This window comes from Ailuropoda melanoleuca, chromosome 10 (genome assembly GCF_002007445.2).
Source record: "Ailuropoda melanoleuca isolate Jingjing chromosome 10, ASM200744v2, whole genome shotgun sequence".
NCBI lineage: Eukaryota > Metazoa > Chordata > Mammalia > Carnivora > Ursidae > Ailuropoda > Ailuropoda melanoleuca.
In genome coordinates, this window is record NC_048227.1 from 90,948,422 (window position 1) to 90,971,191 (window position 22,770).

General features: G+C 38.9%; 1 protein-coding gene across 3 annotated transcripts in view; it reads left to right on the top strand.

The window, feature by feature from the left end:
• GRM1 (glutamate metabotropic receptor 1) overlaps positions 1-22,770 on the top strand; it is a 388,457-nt gene that overhangs the window by 360,400 nt on the left and 5,287 nt on the right. The window contains exon 8 of one of the 3 annotated variants that reach the window (XM_034669260.1): positions 16,777-16,859. The exons of the other annotated variants lie outside the window; for them this stretch is intronic. Within the exon in view, the coding sequence (XP_034525151.1) occupies positions 16,777-16,837 (61 nt within the window). The 3' untranslated portion in view covers positions 16,838-16,859. The remainder of the gene's footprint in view (positions 1-16,776; positions 16,860-22,770) is intronic. 3 annotated transcript variants of the gene reach the window in all.

The window sequence follows — 22,770 nt, forward strand, 5'->3', positions numbered from 1 at the left end:
ATGGATTTGTGACCATAGGACAGGGGTGGCAGTGAGGAAGCAGAAGGGATGGATCTATGTCACTAGCCAGCTCTGTGACTTTAGCCATTAATTCCATCAGTGCCTTATTGCAAGCTTTAGTATTTCAAGCCATTTTAGTAAAGTTTTCATAATTCAGTCCTTTGCTTAAGAAAATATGGAGGGCTTGCTACTTTACAAACTGTGGACAATTTACCAATGAAGAAATATTGAATGGTCTATGACCCCACAGAATTTCGAATGGAGCAGAGGACACCAGCAAAAACCCTGACAATGACAATGTGGCAGAGTGTAGTACCAGGACAGAGGAGGGATAGCATGTTCAAGAAGCATAATAGAAGAGGCCTCTAGTGTAGATCATGGATGGAGTCAGGCAGGGATCCGAGATAGCTAAGAATAATGGCTGCTGTTAGCTAGACCAAGCAGTGGTCGGGGAAGGTACAGGGAAAGTGTTGAAGGCAGAGGAACCAGTATGTGAGAAGATATAGAGGCAAGAGATACCACAGCATATTAGGGGGGGAAATGTTTCCAATAGGGCTGACAGTAATTTCTTACAAAAAAAAAAATATTTAGCTCTGAATGTTTAAAGTCAAAAGTTACTCCAGGGCTGATCCTAGTATAAAATCACTTTTGCTCTGATAGTTAGCATGGTTTCAAGGCCTGACACATTACCAGTTAAGATTGGGAAGAGAACCACTGATGACTCATTCACTCAACAAATGATTTTCAAGTGCCTAGTATGTGCCCGGCACTGGGACCATGCAGGGAATACAGTGGTGAGCAAAACAGATCCAGCCCCTGTCTTTGTGGAGGCGAAAATCTAGCCAGGAAACCAGACATCAAACAAGTAATTACAAGTGTAGTGAGTGTTTGTAAGAATAAATACAAGTTGTTACAGAGTATCATTAGAGGGATCTAACCAGTCCAAGTGCATGGAGGCTGGCCATGTTCCAGGAGGAAGTATTATTTAAATAAGACTTCTGAAGCAGAGAAGGGGTTAGCTAGGGATGGAGGGAGACTAATGGAGTAGAGCAGTCAAGCAATTGAATGTAAAAGCAGTGAGCAGGAAAAATACTCATGGCTGATGGAAATGGAGCAATTCCAAGATGCCTGGAGGCAAGAAAGAAGGAAAAGTATGATGAGAAGAAACTGGAATGGTCAGCTGCGACCAGATCAGGGTCTAGTTAGAGGCCTTAGGAACTTGGATTTTACCCTCTGAACCATGGAAATCCACTAAGGTCATCCTGCCATCTGTGAGTCATGCATTTTACAGTTGGCACTCTGCCCTCAGCAGAAGTTGTGCTGGGGAGCAAGATTCGAGACTCTGGACTCGGGGAGGAACCTGTTACAGGGTCCAGGTGGGAGATTTCAGTGGCCTGACCTAGAGCTTTGGCAGGTGGCAGTGAAAAGAGAGATCCCAAAGAAATAATTAAGAAGTAAAATAAAAGTAAAAGTGAGGTTGCTCACAAAATTCTATTTTAAGACCTATAAAATAAACAGAGATATGCAGTTGCCTCCGAGTGGTTTGGCTCCAAAGCCTATAAGATTTGAGCTGTTACCAGACTAAATGTATTAGCACATCTATACCATGATTGATCTATAAGAGAAGGGGTTGATCAGACACAAAAGCAGAGAAAAGCAGTTATGAAACAAACATTAGAAATGATCACAGACCTCTGTGATGTGAAGATGGGTGAAGGGGCTGAAGACCCATGGGCTCTTTGAAAATTTAAGTTCAAATGACAAGATGATCCCTAGAAGTCATAGGGTGAAGCAAGCTATCTTAGTTTAATGCTATCAGGTGTTTAATTATTAAAGCCTGTAAAGCTGTTCTCAGCCTTTCTGATCCAGAAATTCATAGCTTATATGTTACTTACTGTGCATATATATTTCCTTTATTCCACAAGAAGGATCCTAGTTTCCAAGGAAACAGGAGATGGTGAATTAAAATGTCTCAGAGGTATACATTTATGTTATTCCACAGTAGCCATACAAGTGTCTTAGGATAACTACTAATACTATCACAACCAATTAATTACTCAAAAAGAGTTAAATATGGTAGTTCACATCTGATCTTTCCATCCCTCCCTTTTTTTTTTTTAAGATTTTATTTATTTATTCGACAGAGATAGAGACAGCCAGTGAGAGAGGGAACACAGCAGGGGAGTGGGAGAGGAAGGCAGGCTCATAGCGGAGGAGCCTGATGTGGGGCTCGATCCCATAACACCGGGATCACGCCCTGAGCCGAAGGCAGACGCTTAACCCCTGTGCCACCCAGGCACCCCTCCCATCCCTCCCTTTTAAACTGGTTTTACTGTATCTAACACTGAGTATATAGCCGTTACGTACTATATATTCTCCCTTTTAACCCTCATTTAATGTTAGTTCTACAATTAAGGATGGATTTAATACTTACCTCCAGTCTTCATGATGATGTCTTCCTAGTTATTTGGGTAGTCTGAAGCCATAAGCTTAGCCCAGAGTGGATTTTTCAGGGATTTACTCATGGGAAAAAGAGTCACTTAGTTTTTGCTTATTGAAAACTATTCATGTACAACCTTTACCTCAAATGTCAGTTTTGCTGGCTATAAAATTCAGGGAGCACATTTTGTTTTCCTGAAGTATCTTCAATATGCCTTTCTAGTTATAGTTAACATAAAGCTTTGCTGCCCCAAATTCTGATGATTATTTATTTTCCCTTATAAAACACCTGCTGTTTTTTTTCCCAGACATCCAAAATAAAATATTTCCATTTCCTATAAAGTCTGGCTGTTTTACTAGAATGTGTCTTCATTTTGGTTTTCCTCTGTCAGTATTTTCAATGTGTAGTTACAAATCTGTTTCAATTTCAGGAAAATTTTCTTGAGCTATATATAATCTTCAATATTCATTTCCTTGCTTTGTTTTTTTTTTTTTCTTCAAGCATTTCTAGTATCTGTATATTGAAGCTTTTTTGGCTAACTTCAATATTTACATTTTCTTTCTAATCCTTTTTATCCTTTCATTTAATATTCTTTTTATTGAAGCATAGTTACATAATTACATCAATATGCATAGATTTTAATGACAGTTTGATACAATTTAGAAAATTGCATGATATACCCCTGTAACCCACATGCAATCAAGATACAGAACATTGTCTTCACCCTGGAAATTTCCCTCATTCTCTTCTAATCTGTTCCACTTTCCATTCAGGGGCAACCACTGGTGTGATTTCTATCCTCATAGATTAACTGGCCTGCTCTTGAATTTTATAAAAATGAAATTATACAGTAGGTTTCTTTTATGCCTCCATCCTTTCACACAGCATGAGACTGCCCATGTTCTTGCATGAATCAACAGTTTATTCCTTTTAACTGCTGATTAATGTTATATTGTATGAATATACTAAAATTCATTTAACCTAATGTGCTAATGGACACTTAGTTTGTTTCCAACTCTCGCTATTACACATAAAGATACAATCAACATACATATACTAGTTTTTATGAACATGTATTTTCATTTTTTGTAGGTCTATGCCTAGAAATGGAATTGCTGGATGATAAGGCAGGTGTATATTTAATTTATAAGAAACTGCCAAAGAGATTTTGCCAAAGAAGCTGCAAAGTGATTTTGCCATTTTATACTCCTACTAAGAATATATAAGATCCATTTGGTATTGATAATTTTTCACATTTTAGTCATTCTAATGGGTACATAGTAGTATTTAATTATAGTTTCAAACTGCATTTTCCTGATGACTAATGACCTCAAAATTCTTTTCCTGTACTTTTTTGCTCATTTATATGTACTGTTTTATGAAATATCTGTCCAAATTCTTGCCTATTTTTTTACTGGATCATTTGTATTTTATTTTTGATTCGTCTGGATATGAGATTTCGTCAGATACATGTATTATATTTTCTCAATCTTTGACTTGACTTTTCATTTTCTTAGTGGTATCTTTTGATGAATGGAAGTTTTTAATTTTGATGAAGTTCAGTTTATCATTTCTTTTATGGTTAGTGCTTATTGTGTTCAGTTTAAAAATTTTTTGCCTACTCTAGGTCCCAAAAATATTCTCCTATATTTTCTTTGAAGAGCTTTATAATTTTGACTTTTACATTTAGTGCTATAATACTTTTTTAATGTATGGTGTAGGAAATGGATCAAGGTTTTTTAAATTTTTTTAAAAGAGAAATCCAGTTTTCCCAGCTTAATTCTTGTAAAGACTTTCCTTCCCTCATTGAATGACATTGGTGCTTTTGTGAAAATTCTACTGAACACACACATATAGAGTCCCAGTTATGGACTCTCTATTCTGTTCTATTGATATATTTGTCTATCTTTATGAACATACCACACTGTCTTCTATTCCTGAATCTTATATTGTCTTAAAATCGAGTAGTATAACTACTCTCGCTTCATTACTGTTTTGGCCATTCTGGGTCTAGGACATCATTGACATTACTCAAAAGTTCGTCATTATGCATGATATTACCTCTAGGATTTTCATAATTCACCTTTATCAGGTTGAGGTTATTCCTTTATACTCTCAGTTTGCTGAGAAATTTATCATAAATTGGCATTGAATTTTATCAAAATCTTTTTTTCTGCATCAGTTGAAATATCCTATTTTTTTTCTATTTTACTCTCTTACCATGGTGAACTGTCTTGAATTAGTATCAAATATTAATCCATTCCTGGATTTCCTGTTATAAATTCTCCCTAGTTCTCTTCTATATTGTTTAGCTGAAATAGAGTCTACCTTGTCTGACATTGGTGTAACTAATAGCTTTTAGTTTTGGTTAGTGTTTGCACATTATTCCTTTTCCATCCTTTGCTTTTCAGCTTTTTGTGTCCTTATGTTTGAAGAGTGTCTCATAAGTTGTACATGGTTAGATTTAGATTTTATTTCTTAATCAGTTTGATAATACTTACATTCAAATTAGAATATTTAGTTCATTTACAGTTGATCTAATCTGGCATAATCATATTATATCTACTAATTTCTGCTTGTTTCGGTGGAATGATTACTTCCATTTATGTTTACTCTCCTTTTGTTTTTCTCTTCCTTCTTGCCTTCTTTGGATTAATATAGCATTTTAATATTCAATTTTCCCATCTATTAATTTGTTAGCTTAACATTCTTATTCTTTTTATAGTTACGCTAGAGATTATAATCAGGATTTCCTGACTCTTGTAATCTTAAATTAGTAGTTTTATCACTTTCCAAACAAAGCAAAGATATTAAAACATTTTAATTGCATTTGCTTTGTGTCAACTTTTGTGCTTTTCTATTGTGCATTTTAATTCTGCACACATTTTATATCTTATATTACATGGCTATTATTGTTTTGCACAATCAATACATTCTTACATATTCCTGAGATGATTTGAGTGTGTATTGTAGTTTTAAAAAGTTTATTCTGCTTCACCTGGTGCATCTTATTACTAGGGTACAGCTATCCGGTGTCCTGTGGGTCCCCACTGTTTCCTTAGGCTCCACATTCTTTAAATGCCTTTAACTTCAACTGTGATTCCTCAGTGCTGTGAGACTTACAAAAACTTCATTCTGATTTCCTGCAGTTTTCTACTTAGCTTTGTATCCTGTGCTTTTTTGTGAAGCCCCAAATTTGCACATCTTTCATGAGGGAACCTACTAAGTGTTAATATGTGTGCGTGTGTGTGTGTGTGTGTGTGTGTGTGTGACCTCTCTCCAGAATCTTGGCTCCTTAAGTTCTCGTTGCCTTGGAAGACTTGAAATCAATTTTTATGTCTACAGGCCTATGCATTTATGAAGTTTTTCTTGCCTCTTTCCTCTTAGTTAAGGCCCTCTGCCCGCATGCTCAGTCTGTTCTGAGCCAGGAGTCATAAAGTGTTCCAAGGGCAAAATATCTTGAAGATTATCCACTTACTTTTCTGAAGTTCTCTTCTTTCTGACTTGGAGTTTCTGACTTGGATTCTTTCTGACTTGGTACCTTGGATTCTGGTTGCCATGACAGTTTTCAATGTCTGTAAATGGTTTTTAAAAATATTGAATCTGTTTTTTCTAGTTGTTCTCAGTGGGAGAGTTGTTTTACCCCAGGGTATTACATCTTAGCTGGAAGCAGATGTCCTCTTATACCAATTTTAGTATCTCCCCCTCTCCTTTTTCAGGAGGCTATGATATCACTATGATTTCTTTTAGGGCTATGGGGACTATACATCTAATACTATGAAAGAAATGGTGTGATAATTGCTATTTAGTTCTTTTTCAGGTTTAATGGGTGGTGACATGAAGATATTAATGCTTCTGCTTAAAGAGAACTGGTAGCATAAAATAAACTTTAGTAGAAACTTATCTAATACTGTGAATGCCGTAGCCAAGAATATCAGAAGCTTCACACAATTCTAGATTTAAGTGATCTAAGTACTTTTTGTTATCATTCAATTTTAAGCTTCTTAACAAAATAATTATTTCTTTTTTTATAATAATATTTTTTTATTATATTATGTTAGTCACCATACAGTACATTCCTGGTTTTTGATGTAAAGTTCCATGATTCAGTAGTTGTGTATAACACCCAGTGCACCATGCAATACGTGCTCTCCTTACTACCCATCACCAGCCTATCCCATTTCTTTTCTTTTTTTTTCAATTTTTTATATTTTGTCAAGGGATAGGAAAATAGTTGATTGACAATCCTGGTCTTTTTAGCAAATCAAACATATAACAAGGATTCATCATTCTTTTAAAAGATTTATTTATTTATTTTAGAGAGTAGGGAAGGGCAAAGGGAGAATCTTAAGCAGACTCCATGCTGAGCGCTGAGCCTGATGCAGGCTCAATCTCACAACCTAAGCCAAAACCAAGAGTTGAGTGCTTAACTGACTGTGCCAGGCAGGTGTTGTAAGGAGTCATCATTTTTAATTGATCAAAATTAAACTAAATTTGAAATTATGATTAATGAATCACAAATTATTTTTTTTAAGATTTATTATTTGAGAAGGAGAGGGAGAGATAGAATTCCAAGCAGACTCCCCACTGAGTGTGGAACCCCTCGTGGGGCTCAGTCTCATGACCCTGAGATCATGACCTGAGCTGAAATCAAGAGTTAGATGCTCAACTAACTGAGCCACCCAGGCACCCACATGAATCACAAGCTATGACGAGTTATCAGCAGCTATTTTCTGTTTTCCAAACACCTGAATTAATTTGCCATGATCACTCTGTTTCTATGCCAATATATAACATATTAGGCAAACATCATTTTTGCATAATTTAATTAGATAGTTGTCAAATGCTAAAGAAACAAGAAACATAACACATAATTCATGCTCAAATTGGAGATAAGCACATATGTAAATGTACAAAATTTACAAAAACTTTATGGATGCTATGATTTAGGTCAGTTTAGGTAACTGAGACCCCCATCTGTATTAATAAAGATGCACAAAATTAATGGTTTGTATCACTGTGGAATATAATTAGCTTCATAAGAAGAGTCTTCAGTTGAGTGAATATTCTGACAAATTTGAGATAATCTAGTAGTTTTCAAAGTTTTAATTGATATCCCCCTTTTTTATTAAGGTATAACTGACATATAACTATTAGTTTCAGGTGTACAATATAATGATTTGATGTTTCAATACAGTGTGAAATGATCACAATAAATCTAGTTAGCATCTGTCACTACACAAAGTTACAAAAGTTGGGGTTTTTTTATCATGGAATAGGAACTTTTAAGATTTATTCTCTTGGCAACTTTCAAATATGCATTACAATATCTACTGGTTTACATAAAAATATTAGTATGAATTTCTAAATTCTATAATTTCTATTTGATATTGTTCCTTCGTAGCTTCAACTCTTTTTTTCAGCAAAAGAAAATATATTCACAGATCCCAGGCAATGCCTTAGTTTACTGGAGTAAAGCTATGAGGAAAAGGAATCTTACTCCCAAATTATGTTATGATAAATTTCTTTTTGGAAGAATATTTATTGCTTATTTTTCATATTTTAAAAAGTGATAAATATTTATTGTGGGCAATTTGGAAAATGTAAGAAAACACAAAATACCTAATAAAAATTATCTACAATTCTATGAATACATGGGGAAAAAAAACACCATTACCTTTTTGGGGGATATATCCTCATTTTTACATGTACACACACACACACACACAAATACATACACATTATTTTTGCTAATTATTTGCAAACTTAATTTTCACTGGAGATTTTATGACATTCAATATTTAATATTAGAATTAATTTAGGAATTAGTTATAAAAACAATAAGTGTTTTTGATAGTCCTGAAACTACCAAAGTGATGAAGAAGCTCAGAAGTATTTCTGGTTTATTTTCCTATTAGGAATGTTTCTCCATTCTGTTTTGATTTTTTCAGTCATTCATTCATTTACTATAAATAGGTGACCATATGTATTTTCATGCCCTCCGAAGCCTTTTCTATTTTCATTTTTTATTTTACTATTATTCATAATGTTGAGGTTATCAAGATAAAAAATGGCTTTTTTTATAAGATTTTATTTATTTATTCGACAGAGAGAGGGACAGCCAGCAAGAGAGGGAACACAAGCAGGGGGAGTGGGAGAGGAAGAAGCAGGCTCACAGCGGAGGAGCCTGATGTGGGGCTCAATCCCGTAATGCCGTGATCACGCCCTGAGCCGAAGGCAGACGCTTACGCCCCATGCCCTTCATTCTTAAAAGTGATTATTTATTCTTTGCATGAGAGATTATATGGTTTCCTTTTATTTCCAAAAGTTGGGGCAGGAAAAAAGGGGGACAAGAGGTACACAATGGTAAATCTGACATGGAGTCTGCCTTTCAGAAATTATGACTTATCAAACTTAGGAGATAAGAATTAACATCAATAACTTATATAGTAAGAAGTGAAAAGGATCACAGGAGAGGTGCAAAGATATAATATACATTGCAACGTGGTCAAGAACTTGATAAATATCTTTGAATGCTGAAGGAAATATGTGCAAAATTTTGCGAAGAGTGAAGAAGGTTCATGATACACATATAAAAGACAAAATCTTTTTATCAGGGAGTTCCTGAAGTGATAAGGAGAGCAAGACTTGAATACCAGAGAGAGGAGAACCGAGAAGTGAACAGATGATCTGCAGCTGCTTTACCCAGGGAGCATCTGCCAGCTCCAGGCCCTGGCTGGGGGCTTAGTATCCAGGCATGACCCAAGCTGAGCATCCAGGCGTGGCCCAAGCAGGGTCAGTGGAGGGAGAAGAGAAAGCAGAAGAGATGCTGTGACTATCAGGCTGAAGTGGTAAAATGAAAGGCAGAGAGGCTTCCAAACATGTCTAGCTTCTCTCTTGAGGTATTTGCAATTGCTTGCAAGTGAGTGGATCAGAAAGGTTAAAAGATAAGCTAAACACTTCTGACACAAAGTGGTATTTTCATGGAGTCTTTCAATAATGAGGAGACAGACCCACCTGTTGCGGGGGCGGGGAGCAGAAAACGCCTTAAGCAATCACGTGAGGCTGGACTGACAAAGTTGGAGACTCAGAGGCACTCAATCATGTGGTGGGTGTTCCCTATCATTTGCCTAATTCTGAAGTTGTGTTGGTTAGGAAGCCAAAAATTAATCCAAAAATCTCTGAAAAGCTGGCTAGAATCTCCCATAGCCTCTTAATGCTGAGGTAATAAGGACCCACCAGATGAGATGTACTAGTCGTGCACAGCCAGATGGTCTGTTAAAAGTCCTGAAGGGGTATGCCCTACAGTAGACCAATTCCTATCCCAATTACAAAATAACTTTGACTCCGTTCAGTTCTGGATTAGATTAAGATAATCTCTCCCCCTCTACTTATCAGATAAAGTGGTAAAGCAACTGTGGCACAGAAAATACCATCTATAATTTACAGCCTTTACAGAATTCTATTTTATATGTGTATGTGTGTGTATGTGTGTGTGTGTGTGTGTGTTATATGTTTAGGCATGGAAGTGTCTTACATGTTTAGGTGTGGAAGAGTTAGGACAATATTACCAAAAAATCAAGGGAAACAATTAGACAATAGAAGCAGACCCACAGGTGATACACTGATCTCTGTTGGAAGGTGTTAGAAAACCAAATCATTCATCTGAACATTTCTAAAGAAAAGAAAAGAATCATCCATTTGGCTTGTGTTTTCTGTTTGAACTCTACATCAGAGGAACTAAAGAGTTGATGAGGGGAAATTCTACTTTAGAAAAGAAATCTAGTTGACAAATACAGAAAGGATGATAGAATTATAATATTACCTTTTTGCAGTTTTGTAATAAAATAATTGATCTTCATAATGATCATCAGTGCCTGCTAAAACCATTAGATGAAAGGCTAATGGGAAGTTTTGTAATATGCATTAGGTTGACCACACCTGAACTCACTGATCAATCTTAATGTGATTAATAGACAACCCAATTTATGTGTTTTTGGTCTGGTATAATAGGGAGTAAACACCATCTCCTATAAATTATACTCCCTACACAAGCAATCATGAATCTGATCAAGCCCTCGAACTAGCTATCAATTCATAGGCAGTATAGGTGGCAGAGGTACATATTAAATGACACTATAGGGACTCAACCAGTAAAATCCATAATCTGGGAAACAATATTTTTTCAACAAATAAATAGCCATCAAAAAAGGAGAAGGGAACATCTATAGATTAAAAAAGGCTTGAGAGTCATCAACAAAATGCAATATGCAGATCTTGTTTGGATGCTGATTTGAAAATGAAAAGTAAAATAAAAATATATGAGACGATCAGGGAAATCCAAATAGTGACTTTAATATTAAACATTTAATATCAAATATTAAATAATTACTATTAATGTATTTCAGATGTGATAATATTATTTTTCCTTTTATTACAAAAATGTGTACCCATATTACAGACCTATATACTGAATTACTTATGGATGAAAACATAACGATTTAGCTTTTCTTTAAAGTAAATAAATGATGGTATAAACAAGATTCATATATACGTTATTATTGAAGCTGAATAATAGGGATATGAGGGTTCATTTTAACATTTCCTCCATGTTGCTATATTTTTGAAATTTTTCATTAAAAAAAGCCATTTTTTAAAGATGCCTGAAAAACAAACAGAATAATATGATTTCTCACATACTGGTGTAAATTGGGCAAGCAGTTGGTAGAGCAATTTGGCCGTAAATAAGAAAGATATATGTGCATCACAGCAATCCACCAACTCTACTTCTTGACCCATAGCTTAGAAAAACTCTCCTATATATGTGTGCAAGGAGACATAATCTAGAATATTTACTGCAGCATTGCTTAAAATAGCAAAATGTAGGAAACAACCTAAGTGGCCATCAGTAGGAGAATTGATTATAGTTTTGGTGGTGTAGTATGTATTCAGTTTCATTTACGTGAAGGAACTAGAGCTGTACCTATTAATGTAATACAAAATGGACAAAATGGGCAAGTTGCTGAACAGAAATAGAATGTGATGCTGTCAATAAAATCTAATAGCTTGTAAACACTACCATATATTATGTACTAACACATATGAATATATATGTTGTAACAGTATTAAAATATGCCAAGTGATGATCCATCCACCCCAAATTTGCCTTCGGAAAGGATAGGATTAGTATTAAGAATAACATACAGAGGGCCTCACATACATTCTTAATGTTTTCAAAAGAAAAGAAACTTTAAATAAGGCAAAATGTCCATGTTTGACAAATCTATGATAATTACGTTGAATTTTATTAGACCATTTTCTCTAAGCTCTTATTAGCTTAGAAATCTTTACAATTGAAATTTTCTTTAAAGAGCAGTATTTTGCACCTCTATGGAGAAACTGCACTGTGTGTTTGTATAAAGAACATTAATGTACTGTATTAGATATCCATGCACTAAAATAGAGGAAATTACCATTTACAGAGGGCCTCCATGTACAATCAGAGCTCCACTGTCCACTCTGATAAACAAATATTTAGAAATAAATATCTAAATTCAGATAATAGAAGAAAATGCATTTGGCTTTGGAAAGCAATCAGAGGCACAAATTATCCTATATTTATCTATAACAAAAAAAAAAAAGATAAATCACACTCTGCTAAAATGATCTTGAGTGGTTGTTGCCGGTCTTTATGATTACTTTGGACAGCTGCCACAGTATTATTTCCATGGTGAACTGACCATCTGGAATTGTATAGACCATTTTCTCTCTGCTAAAACTAGACTCACCTCCAAGCCTATCATAGACATGCAACTTCAGACACAGACAGCTAACCCGCTCTATACCTAGCTTTCACCTGTCCTGCCACATCCATTCAATGTCACTAATGTTGTTCCCCACCATCCCACAACTCCATCCCCCACTGTCTGGAGAGAAAAGAGTTTACTTTCTAGTAGAACTTACTAAAATTCTTGAGTAAGTAAAGTGGTTAACATTCTTAAGTAAAATGAAGTAAAGTTTGAGATACTGTTACTGTGAATTAGTCTACTCTAAATCATGCTGAGATTTAAAATGTCTGGGTCTCTTGTCTGTACTTTTGTTCTTCCATCCTTTAGAGGAAGGTTTTAATAGTGCTGTCTTAAGCAGGGATAGCATTTTGCTATTTGGAAGCATTTTCACATTTATTCTTTCAACAATCCTTTATGGATGAAAAAACTGAATCTGAAAGGGGCAAATACACAGTTGGAGAGTGCCTGGTTTCCTGGGCCCTTATCCAGCTGTCCTACTGCTAGGACATGCTTTCACTACCATGAGTGAAACCTGTTTGTAACAACTTCTCAAGTTCATGTGAAGAATAATTCCTAGCATAGGAATTGACGTATGAATGAACTACTATAAAGAAAATAACACTTTAAAACAAAGTCCTATGGGACTAAGTACACCCAAAGAGAGATGGTCTCTTCTACAAAGGAAGATTTGGACAATGAGAATAGATGGGAGAAGCTATGACAACAGTGACTCTATAGAAAGAAAAGAAAAGAGAAAAGAAAAGAAGGGAGGAAGAAGGAAAATAGAAGGGAAGAAGAAAAAGAAAAAAGAGCAAAATAAAAGAAAAAAACTGCACTTTCAGAAGAAATTGAAGAGGAATCTTTCTTACTAAATTTCTGGGGTTTCTTTAAATCCACAGTTTCTGCCAAAAGATTCAAGCACAGATTTGGGACTTATATTTGACAAGTCTCCATATGCTGCATTTTCCCTCCAAGCTTTTACTCCGGCTTGCCGAATCTGCGGTTGGTTGAATATGTGGTTTTACAGTTGCTAAAAATACCCTGAAGTCAAGCTCCTCTCAGTTTTTGTGCAGTTGAGAAAATGGACACTCTGGCATCAGATTTTTTAAGGCTTTGGCCTGTAACCTTTAATCAACCACCCCTTTCATAGAAGTAAGGTCTGTACGCATAGGTCTTTTACATTCACTTCAACACAAAGTGAGTCAGAGACTGAAGAAAATGGCACTATGAAGGAAATGCTATAATTTTTTCAACTATTTCAGTCAATAGTGAATTAAGGTGTCTTTAGGATTGCTGGGAGTTACTGTGTGGCTTTTGGCTGTCAATATGACTACCACCTTTAAAGAAACCACAGAACTGACCACTAACTGCAACAGTTAATTCCAAGTCAGTGCCGGAGGCCACAGAGCTCCCACCCTAGTCCCCGGGAGACAGAAGTGCTATCGTCCAGGCAGGCCACATTCTGTGCACCTATGCTAAGTCCTGAGCTGTCAGGATGTTTCCCTGCACTTTTTCTCATCATACATACACCCAGCAGACAAGACCAACTACATCGTTTGCACGGTCCGGTATGAAAGGAAACATGAGGCCTCTGGTTGAACACAGAGGGAAATGTTAGAGAGGCTACAATATAAAGCCTTTTCTCCTGTAGCCTCTCTCTCAACCTGTTTTTGTGTTTTTTTATTTGCCATTTAATGCTGCACTCCCGTGCAGGGTGGGGGAGAGGAGACTTGGGGGACAAGTGCAAACTCTGCCAGGTGCCACAGCCCCCACTCTGTGACTCCATGCAGGTGCAGCCTTTAGGCTGTCAGTTCCCCGTCCCACCTGTCCTGCCACTGGGCAGACACTACAGGGAGGTTGAACCAAGCATCTCCCCTTCTTCTTTTTTTTTTTTTTTAAAGATTTTATTTATTTACTTGACAGAGAGAGACAGCCAGTGAGAAAGGGAACACAGTCAGGGGGAGTGGGAGAGGAAGACGCAGGCTACCAGTGGAGCAGCCTGATGTGGGGCTCGATCCCAGAACGCCGGGATCACGCCCTGAGCCAAAGGCAGACGCTTAACAACTGAGCCACCCAGGCACCCCTAGCATCCCCCCTTCTTCCCTTTCTCCTACCCTAGCCCCTGGTAGACCCATGATCTCCAAGGGTATTAAGACAACTGCACGTGGACCAGAAGGTACCTCCACGGAGGATGGGTGAGAGGCTCGCCCTTGTGGTGTTGCCTGTCAAATGCACTGTGGCCCTGCTACTCCAGGGAGGGGACGGCCGATCACTGCCTTGAAATGCTACGCGGCACGTGCACTTGACCCTGATTTGATCTTCCTGGACTCATGCCTAGAGCCCCCTGCTACTGGTGGAGATTGGCAGTGATCCCTGGGCAGGGCCAGATAGGGAAAGGTCCCAGGGGGCACCAGGGAAGTCAGGGAGGCAGGAGCGTGGGTAAGCTGAGGCTCCAAACCCCAGTTCATGCTCCGTTTCCCCATCAAACATCACTTAAAAAACACAAATTAAGTGATACAAGGATTACAGATTTCAAAGTGATGTCTATAGTTCACTAAATCCCAAGGGCAGGGCGCTTCTGATGAGGGACACGCGGGGTGCATCTGTATTGGACGCAGGGCCCTAAAGCTGGCCCGGGTGGGGTCCTGGCTTCCCAGCATCATAGGAGCAGGCCATAAGTAGACATTAGCTACAGGTGGAATTAACTAGGGGATTCAGGGGATGCAGGCAGTTTAGCAGGGGAAAGCCAAAGGCCTTGAGTGTACTTTCTGCCATCTTCTTGAGAAATGATGTTGTTTTATTATTTTGTACGTTAAATGTTCTTTCTTACTGATAGCTTTATTTATATAGTCAAACATCATACTTTTATCCCTGGTCATCTACTTGCTGATGTTTTCATTGTTGTCATCATTTTTGTGATTTCAGGTGGGCATATTGAATGTCAGGGACATACTTCGGCAAGTTCAATAGCAAACATTCTCTCTTTGTCCATTTTTTTAAATAAGTGGATTATTGCTATAGTAACAGAGTTACACAGAGGTGTTTCAAGTTTTTATCTCTGGGTGAGGATTTCAAATTATTCCGGGTAGATCATATACTTTGAAATGGTTTCTTGAATGACCCAAACTTGGCAGGAATACACATATTGATTAATCTTATTTTTCTCTTTTACCTTCAACTGTGCTATGGAAAACTTTTTTCCCACTTTCTACATTCAGATCAGATTCCTTGATTTCAGGAATTGAAAAACTATTCTAGTGTATTCTTATTTCAAACCTCAAATTCACATCTCTGCTTTCTAGCACAAGCCAGGCCTCAGTCTGGAAGATGAGGAGTGGGAAGGGTGTGTCTGCTCCTGCAGCATCTCTGGTTCCTTCCTCTTCTGTTTCCCTCCTCTGTCTGCCTTAATGGGAAAAAAAGAGATAGGAAATATAGCCAAAGTTTTTGACCTGCCTGCAGCTATTGTGGTCTTCTTCTAATTAACACTGGATAATTGTTACCAGGATCTTGGGGTAGGTGGCCCAATGCTGATACATAGAGAATATTTGTGAGTTTTTAGGGATGCCTAGAGGCGACTTCATCACTGAGAGTTCCTTCATATTGAGATTCCCCCCCATTTCAGCCAACCCCATCCATACCACCCACAGCACCTTCTGATGGTTCACCTTTAGCGTCTTGTTCCTGAACTTCTTTTCTGTGATTGGCAGCCGTCTGATGTGGAGTAATAACAAGACGGCTTTACCCCACTTCCTTCTGAGGTGCTGCTTACCTCATGGGAAACCCACTTATGCTCACTCCGCAAATGATGGTAAAAGGCCAACTGCCCATGGCTGCCCCGTTAGCCTTGCCGTGACCAGTCAATGCCGTTCTCCCCTTATCAGATCATTCTATGTGCTATATAAAGAGACCTCTAACTAAGGAATGAGATGACATTCTTTCCAAGTGGCAGATTCCTCCAATATCTCACCACTCCCCCCCTCCACCATCAGATACATTCCGTCCTGTGAGGGCCAAAAGATAAACGTGACTTTATAGGAAGGGACAACAATGCTTTTGTGATAACATAATACGAAGGGAAATTAGCAATGCAATTAAAATTCACAGCGTAAAGACATAAGTCCACGAACATCCTTTAAGAGGGGTGGTGGATGGGAAGATTTAGCCTGTAACAGTGTGAGTGCAGGTGGAGCCCACTGCCACCAGGAGGAAAGGGGGACTTCAAGAGTGGAGGGAAAGAGCTGATTTTGGACAGACAGACACACAGCAGAGCAACCCTCTGCTGCTTGGAAAGAGATGGTCCCATAAGGTAAAAGAAAGAATGCACTCCACTGATGTGGCTTTCAGAAATGAGTCTGGCAGTAAGAGACAGCCAGCCAGTGCGAGGGGGACACCGGGGGGGGGTGGTGGTGGAGATGACATGGAGAAAGGCTCAGGGGCCATGCTAGGCCCCAGGCCAGGCCCAGGCATCACCTGAGTGGTGTGATCACTGTATCTGTACACGCGTATAACCACTCACTCACTGGGTGTCTTTTTCTTTTCAATCTTCAGGAAGAGGCAGCCAGAGTTCTCGCCCACCAGCCAATGTCCGTCGGCACATGTGCAGCTTTGAAACCCCACACTGCAGTGAATGTGTAAGAGAAGCTGCATGGACAATGTAGTGCTTTGCCCCTTGCTTTCTCTCTCCTGGGGTTCCACTTTCTAACATGGAAACAGATGTGGTGCATGCCATCAAGAATGAGGAGCCATTTACGTGCCATGGTTTGCACGACTGCCTTAATTTGATTGTCCATCGTTCTTAAAAGGGCACTGTCAAGTTGTTAGTCTTTTTGCTTTTTTAAGTTTCAACGCAAGATCCAACACTTTTTCCGATTCCACAGATTCACTTTTGTTTGTGACTCCCACTCACAAGCTTGAAAGTGAATCTTCCCCCTTCATAAATTTGTCAGCTTTTCCTTGGTAAACAGAGCTCTTTCTTTGCTTTTCTTTTTCTTCTTTCTTTCTTTCTTTGCCTTTTTGCTGTTGCACAAATGTTTGAAATGATGCTGTCTGCATTCAAGTAAAAGCCATAACTTGAACTTATGGAGAGTTCCATAATGTCAGCTTGAGGGGGTGGGCACTGACATGAGCCTCTGTTGGGTGCCTCTTACACCCTGGAGAGCACAAAACAAAAGTTTTGTGAGTCCCACGAAAAGAGAGTTTTACAAAAAGGAAATGTAGTTATTTCCCCAGAATTCTGAGTGTTTTTATCAGATTTTCGCCATCTGATAAAAATGGTGCATGTTTGGTCCAATTTTTGACCTTTAGATCTTGACAGTGTCTCTTTAAGTTGACAAAAGAACATAGACCATGTTCAATTCATTGTGCACGGAGTCTGTGGTCGTTTTCAGCTGTTCCTTTACAGCCCTTCCAACTTCTGGGAGAGTCAAAGGTACACATTCCTGCAGCAGGAGGGAGTTCACCGATAAGGTGTCTGTGGCTTGAAAAGCTCTTCAGATGAGAAGAGCCCAATTTGTTCAAATGTTTGCTACTGAACCTGGCTGCGGAGGCCAGTGTATGAGGCTGTGGCGTCTCTTTTCTTCACTCAGTGGAGTGCATTGGGAAGTCTGTGTCCTGATATTCCCTTAAAAAGCCCAAATAGAGACTAGAGAGACTATGGACTATGAGAAACAAACTGAGGACTTCAGAGGGGAGGGGGGGTGGGGGAATGGGATAGGCTGGTGATGGGTAGTAAGAAGAGCACGTATTGCATGGTGCACTGGGTGTTATACGCAACTAATGGAGCATTGAACTTTACATCAGAATCCGGGGATGTACTGTATGGTGACTAACATAATATAAAAAAAAAATCATTTGAAGGTGAAAAAAAAAAAAAAGCCCAAAAAGAAAGAGTGTGGTCTCAATCAAATCATACTGATTCTTTGAGGGGAAAATACGGTAGCCATGCCAGTGGGTTTCAGGTGGTGGTCAGGAGGCCCCTGCTGCTCCAGATCGAGGCCGTCCCAGTCCGCTTGGATGCGCTCTCTGCGATTTTCCCGAGTCGGGAGGCATTGAGCATTTCTTGCAGCATGAGTTGAGTCTGACCAAGGGCACAGCAAGGAGATCCTAATTATGATAGCTGCTGGCTGCCTGTCAAAAGGGATTGATGGGAATAGTAGATGTGCTTGTCATGCCGTGACAGCAGGGCCAGAAAGAGAGGAGAGTCACCTAACATTTCATGACTTAAAGGTGAGTGCCTAAAAGCAAAGGCTAAAGTGGGTGCATTCTTGGTAGGTGACAAACAAATAAACAAAAAAGCCACAATCAGCAAAGCTAATAGGTTGATTGTTAAGAATTCTCGGAATAGGATCTATTCAAGCTTTCTTCCAGGAGACTATAAGGGATCAGGAAAAGATTGAGAAGAGTTTGGCTATTTTTAGCCTTGGTTATTCTTCAACAAACAACAACAAAAAAGATATGTTCTCTCTGAGACCTTCAGTTCCCACACCTTTGGTGAACAATCAAGACAAAGGGACTAGTGGTGGAAATAAAGCTGCCTACTGGACTATTATGGTCTGCCTAGATCCAGCCTGTCTCTGAAGAATAATCCCAGCAGAGCAATGCAACTGCCCTATGTTTCCAGAGCAAATCGTGAGGACTCCAGGTTAGAGCTGAGGGACATCAAATGACTTGCTATTAAAATTACAGGTCTGGTAGCATGCAGCATAGAAGATAAGATAATGCTCGACTTGAAGTTCCTTCAAAGGGAACAGAATCTAGACTCATCTAGACTTCCTGGAGGAATATAATTACAGCTGGTATACCTCTGCTGAAACAATACTCCTGTACCACCATGATGTCCTCAGTAAACTTTGGCATGAGAATTTTTTTCCTCAGCCAGTAATCATGATTAGGTCGGTGGCCTAATCAATGGTCATTTAAAATGTACTTAGAAAAAATTTAGTAACCATCAGAATTCTACTCATTAGTTTGAAACAGATTTGTCAGTTTTCTCAAGACAGTAGACCCTATGCCCAGACAAAGTTTATGGAGTCTCCCATACTTCATTGACTTTGGTGAGCTCATTTTGTTTGTGGATGTCTTTTTCTTAATTGATTCATTGAAGAAAGCACAAAGCTTAATAAAGGCAAACTGATTTCCTTTGTGCTGTCTTGTATCCTGTATCATATAACTTTAACATATAGAATGTGATTCATCTAAAAATTTTAAAAGGAGGACTGTATATTTAGACTTTGAGATATTGTAGATTTCGGCAAGCCAAGTGGTTCTCTGACTAGCTTATGATGTTAGAATCAGAGAAGAGAGATAAAATTCACAATGCTATTTAAGACTGATATCCGCAGAAACTACCAAGTTCCCCTGTAGTCAAAAAGCATTTGTCTCCAATAACACATTCAGAGATTTTCTACCTTACTAGTGGTGAATCAAAAAGGTGAGAAATTTTAATTATGTTCACATAGGCTCCCAGAGATTATATACTGTATATGCAGATTTTTCTGGAAAGCCTTCAAAAGTGTAACTGGCATCAGTGGAAGTCCTTTGTACTGAAGACTAACTTGGCGTTGCCTGGGAAAACAAGAGTCTGACTCATATGGCTTCAAATAGTTCCTATGCCTGCGATTCTACAAGAATCACTCCTCAGACTTCCTTCTGGTACCAGCTCCCTGAAGCAGGAAGAGGAGAGGCATTTGGACAACACATGTCTGGCATCCCTTTCCGAGTGTCTCAGTTGGGGCAGCACCAGCCTTCTTTGAAAGGCCTCATGTCCCCACCGTGGCTGCACGGCCACAGCAAAACTGCCCATAAGCCTGGAGCTTTGGTTTATTTTCTGGACTTGGTAAGCCATTCTCTCCACGCTGTGACTCAATGGCATTTCCTGTTTCCGCTCTCATTTTCAGAGAAAACAAATGCTAACCTCTTCAGGTTCCAAGGAGTGAGTCTCCCCTCCTTCTGTGAAGGTCTTGCCTTGTCTGTGGGCTTTCTGGATGCCATCCTTATGTCTGTCGTGAAGCTATTAAGCCTCGTGGCAAAGACATGAATTGGACATAAGGGAGACAGGTGCTGTGTGAGCTTCCCCCTCAGGCAGCTTGTGCAGGATGCTTCCCTCCTGATCTCAAACACCCACCCACTGTTATTCCCATTTTAGACCTCTCTGGAGCAGAGAGCAGTGTACCCTGCAGATGTAACTAGTACTTACTGAAACAAATAAAACAGACAAGATCACTCTGAATGCCAAAGATACACTAATCTGTTTACACCACCCACTTCCAGCCATTCTCTAAAGTGCTGTAAATATTGGGTTTTCTCTTTGGGGGGATTGTTAGACTTATCTAATGAGAGAAAAACCGAAGCAAGATCCCAAGCCTGTCGTAGCTGGCACGGCAGCCGCAGACCTGCTTGGCTCTGCGCACTCCCAGTATAGATCACCCTCTACATCCTGGTTCTTCTCCAGCCTAACAGCCATTTCCTCCAATAACTTCTGTATCGATAAATATATTTAGCCACCTGAGGTAGTCACGCCAAATGCTACTGCATTTCATCTTCAACTATGAGATTGTTTTAGGCCTGATGTCTGCCTTCTGAAGTGAGAGCAGGAAGGATGGGGTGTTTTGTGACAATCGTGTGTTTCTAGATCAGGTTGCTTTTCCTAAGACTTCTATTTAGGAAAACAAATAAAATTAAATAATAGAAGGAAGACGTTGGTGGCTGAAACAGAGGGTATTAAACTTATTTGGGATTAGATAGAAGACTTATTTCATAGTAATATTGCATTTTGATGATGCATTTACTCTTTTTTGGCTGCCCCATATTTCATGTATTTTTCTCTTCTTAATATCATAGCAGTGGGCTCTCAACCTTTTCAAATTTGGCAATCCCTTTTCATACCAAAATGCTTATTAAACCTTCACCCGAATCGATAGTAATTATACATTTTTTAGTAGCCACTTAAACACAAAACACAAAGAAAGCTTCTCAGAATTTAGCTCCACTTGTATCCGGCAGCGCACTTTATCGTGATAGCATTTACATGCATTTGAATATAGCAGTATACAGTCTATCAAGACACAATATTGATCCAGTCTAAAAACAGCTTATCACACAGGTAGATTCATGGACCATTCAAGCTGTACACAGACCACATGTCAGGAACACCTAATTCAGAAGGTCTGCTGAAGTTTCTATGAGCTGATACATTTCCTTCGCGATCTCTGGTTTTTAGGAAGCAATTTATTTTGTCCTTGCAAAAAAAAAAAAAAAAAAGGTTAATCTAATTTTCTTAATCTGATAAATTCCCTGGGATATTAGAACTGTTTCCTAATTAAACAGTTCTTTACAGCAAATCTAGAGCAAGACTCTGAGGGGAAGGAAACCTGCTAATTTTGACAGCCAGGGTAAAAATCTCCCATTACAAGAACAAAAATAGTATTGGATTAAAACAGAACTAAGATGTGATTTTATCTATATGCAATATGATTAATAATACCATTAGGGACGCCTGGGTGGCACAGCAGTTAAGCGTCTGCCTTCGGCTCAGGGCGTGATCCCGGCGTTGTGGGATCGAGCCCCACATCAGGCTCCTACGCTATGAGCCTGCTTCTTCCTCTCCCACTCCCCCTGCTTGTGTTCCCTCTCTCGCTGGCTGTCTCTGTCTCTGTCGAATAAATGGATGAAATCTTAAAAAAAAAAAAAAAATAATACCATTAACATAGAGAAGCACATGATTTAAAAAGAGGCCATGTAGGACCCTAGGAAGTGAGGAAAACAGCCCATGTGAGTGAGTGAGTGAGTGAGTGAGTGAAGTAAGTCCCAAGAATACAAGGATGACTTTTTTGCCAGTGTATATGGAGTCTGGAGCAATGTTTTATTGGGGTATGTAAGCCTGGTGGTTAAGTAAGGCGTAGACTAGCTCTCAAGGGACTTGTTTCTTAAACATATACACATACACACACATATGCACACACACACACAACTAAATAAAGTCACAAAGCATCCTTCTAGTTTAATGATTTTTTTTAAAATAAGCATTGAGAGGCAGGCATTGGAAGAAGGAAAAGATGTTTCCATTGCAATTAAAAAGTGATGCAAATCAGAAACTCCTTCATGGCTCAGTCTGTTAAGCAGCTGACTCTTGATTTCCACTTAGGTCATGATCTCAGGGTCCTGGGATCCAACCCGGCATTGAGCTCCATGCTCAGGGCGGAGTCCACGCTCGGAGAGGAATCTGCTTGTCTCTCTCCCTCCCCTTCTGCCCTGTCCCCACTCATACTCTTGTTCTCTCTCTCTCTCAAATAAATAAACAAAGTCTCTTTTTAAAAAAGTGATGCAAATCATTGAGGTTGGATGGTACACTAAAGCATATTTAAGAGCAAGGCAAGAGGCAAATCAGTGGTTTTATACTTTCTGGAAGAGTCACAATGAATGTATGAAGAGAGAGATGGGGTGAGTAGAGTGGGGAGTGGAGGAAATTGAGAAAGAAGGAGGTGGAAGGTAAGCTTACCTAGAGTTTTAAACTCAGAAGAGGATTGTGGATTGTGGTCTTGGCTG